Genomic DNA, 2,500 nt, shown 5'->3' with positions numbered 1-2,500 from the left:
ATGTCTATTGAAGATGAATATTCATTTAAATTTGGTTTTTCTTTCCAAATCCATAGACTTTCTAAAATGATTAGATCAAAGTCAAAAGGGGAGGAGTCTAGGATTTCAAAATTCTCTGATGAGAAAGAATGGTTTTTTGCTTCACAGTGGCTTCTAATTGAAGATTTATTTGGTCTAGTTAGCTTGTAATTAGTATTCCTAAATGAGAAACCTTTATGTTCTTCAATTCTCATGAAGAGGTTACGGGAAGTCTTCCCAATATAAGTAGCATCGCAGCTACTACACGTGAATTTATATACTATTGAAGAGCGTAAAGGTTTCGGTACTTTATCTTTAAATTTAAATAAGTTACCTAATGAGAGGGAGGTTGTATATACTACTTTAAGAGTAACAGTTGAGTAGTGAGTTTTAATTAGATTTGATAATTTTCTTTCTAGACAGTGGCTAATAGTTCCAAGATAAGGTAGTTTCATATAAATTACATCCTTAGAGACAGTCAATGTGGGTTCTACAGGGACCAAAAGTCTATTGAGAGTTGTCCTTATGTTCTTTTCAATAAAATTAATTGGGAACATGTTCAATCTTAGAATATTTGTGATAAAGTCAATTTCCTTAATGAAGATAAAATAATCCTTGGAAATTTTGAATGCTCTGAAAATCAGCGTAGAAATTAAATTCCCCTTATATTTGATAGGTATATAAGAATTAAATTTAGTTGTTAGACCCGTGTAAGTTGGTTTTCTATAGACTGAGGAGACAAAAGAATTCATATCCCTAGAAATATCAATATCCAAAAAGGGAAGGTGTCCATTCTGTTCAATTTCACAAGTGAATTTAATGTTAGGATGTTGATTATTAAGGTATTCCAAGAATTTGTTAACTTCATCTTCGGATTTGAATAACAATAAAGTATCATCAACATATCTGAAATAATGTTTGGGTTTAAATTCTATAGGGCAATTTTTAAGCCATTTACTTTCATTATAACACATGAAAATGTTTGCTAAAGTAGGTCCTAAAGGGCTTCCCTTTTGCAACCCCTTCAATTTGTTTGTACAAAGTTCCATTAAACCAAAACATTATATCCTTTGTGGCAATATCCAAAAGTTTTTTAAAATACATTCTATTAAATCCCAAAACTTTATCAGATTTTTCAAACAAAGAGTTCATAATGATGTCTATGGTTTCGTCTAGAGGGACATTAGTGAACAAATTAGTGACGTCAAAACTAGCTAGGACATATTCATTTGCATGTGGGATCTCAATTAATTTTTGAACAAAGGTGAAGGTGTTCTGTATGGTATATTGATTCAGAGTGAGGCGTCTTAGAATGGGAATGAAAAATTTTGAAACATTATAATTAATGGTTCCCAATGCTGAAAGGATGGGTCTGACGGGTAAGTTTGCTTTATGAATTTTGGGTAAACCATATAAAATTCCAGGTCTTGAGCCAGAAGTAAAGAGGGAAGAGTAAGTAGACTCGTTAATAACCTCTTCTTTTTTTAATTTCCTTAGAAAAGAATTAAGCTTATCCTCATTTTTGATAATAAGTGATTCAGGTTTGTCAGGAATTTGGGAGAATTTTGTTTTATCTTTAAGAATGTCATCAACTTTTTTAACATAATCTGATCTATTCATTAAAACAACACCTTGACCTTTGTCTGGTTTGGTAATAATTACATCAGGGTTCTTAGACAAGTCTTTAAGGGTTTTGAAGTCATTAGTTGATAACCCATCTTGAGTAATTTCCTTTTTATAAGTATAAAAAGTGGAAAAGGCCAAATTCTTAATACATGATTTAATGTGATTATTGACATTTGGAAATTTATTTGTTGGTTTGTGAGTGTAAAGTGACCTAAGTAATTTGCCACAAAGGATATAATGTTTTGGTTTAATGGAACTTTGTACAAACAAATTGAAGGGGTTGCAATGGGAAGCCCTTTAGGACCTACTTTAGCAAACATTTTCATGTGTTATAATGAAAGTAAATGGCTTAAAAATTGCCCTATAGAATTTAAACCCAAACATTATTTCAGATATGTTGATGATACTTTATTGTTATTCAAATCCGAAGATGAAGTTAACAAATTCTTGGAATACCTTAATAATCAACATCCTAACATTAAATTCACTTGTGAAATTGAACAGAATGGACACCTTCCCTTTTTGGATATTGATATTTCTAGGGATATGAATTCTTTTGTCTCCTCAGTCTATAGAAAACCAACTTACACGGGTCTAACAACTAAATTTAATTCTTATATACCTATCAAATATAAGGGGAATTTAATTTCTACGCTGATTTTCAGAGCATTCAAAATTTCCAAGGATTATTTTATCTTCATTAAGGAAATTGACTTTATCACAAATATTCTAAGATTGAACATGTTCCCAATTAATTTTATTGAAAAGAACATAAGGACAACTCTCAATAGACTTTTGGTCCCTGTAGAACCCACATTGACTGTCTCTAAGGATGTAATTTATATGAAACTACCTT

General features: G+C 30.8%; 2 protein-coding genes across 2 annotated transcripts in view; one reads left to right on the top strand and one right to left on the bottom strand.

The window, feature by feature from the left end:
* Window positions 1-1,067, bottom strand: part of LOC138860849 (uncharacterized) — a 1,895-nt gene extending 828 nt beyond the window's left edge. The window contains exon 1 of the mRNA XM_070119281.1: window positions 1-1,067. This exon is cut by the window's left edge and continues 198 nt beyond it. Coding sequence (XP_069975382.1) covers window positions 1-1,067 — 1,067 coding nt within the window.
* A 612-nt stretch (window positions 1,068-1,679) lies between these two features.
* LOC138860850 (uncharacterized) overlaps window positions 1,680-2,500 on the top strand; it is a 2,109-nt gene continuing 1,288 nt past the window's right edge. The window contains exon 1 of the mRNA XM_070119282.1: window positions 1,680-2,500. This exon is cut by the window's right edge and continues 658 nt beyond it. Coding sequence (XP_069975383.1) covers window positions 1,882-2,500 — 619 coding nt within the window. The 5' untranslated portion in view covers window positions 1,680-1,881.

The sequence above is a fragment of the Penaeus vannamei genome, chromosome 44 (genome assembly GCF_042767895.1).
Source record: "Penaeus vannamei isolate JL-2024 chromosome 44, ASM4276789v1, whole genome shotgun sequence".
Lineage (NCBI taxonomy): Eukaryota > Metazoa > Arthropoda > Malacostraca > Decapoda > Penaeidae > Penaeus > Penaeus vannamei.
This window is presented reverse-complemented; position numbering and strand designations above follow the sequence as displayed.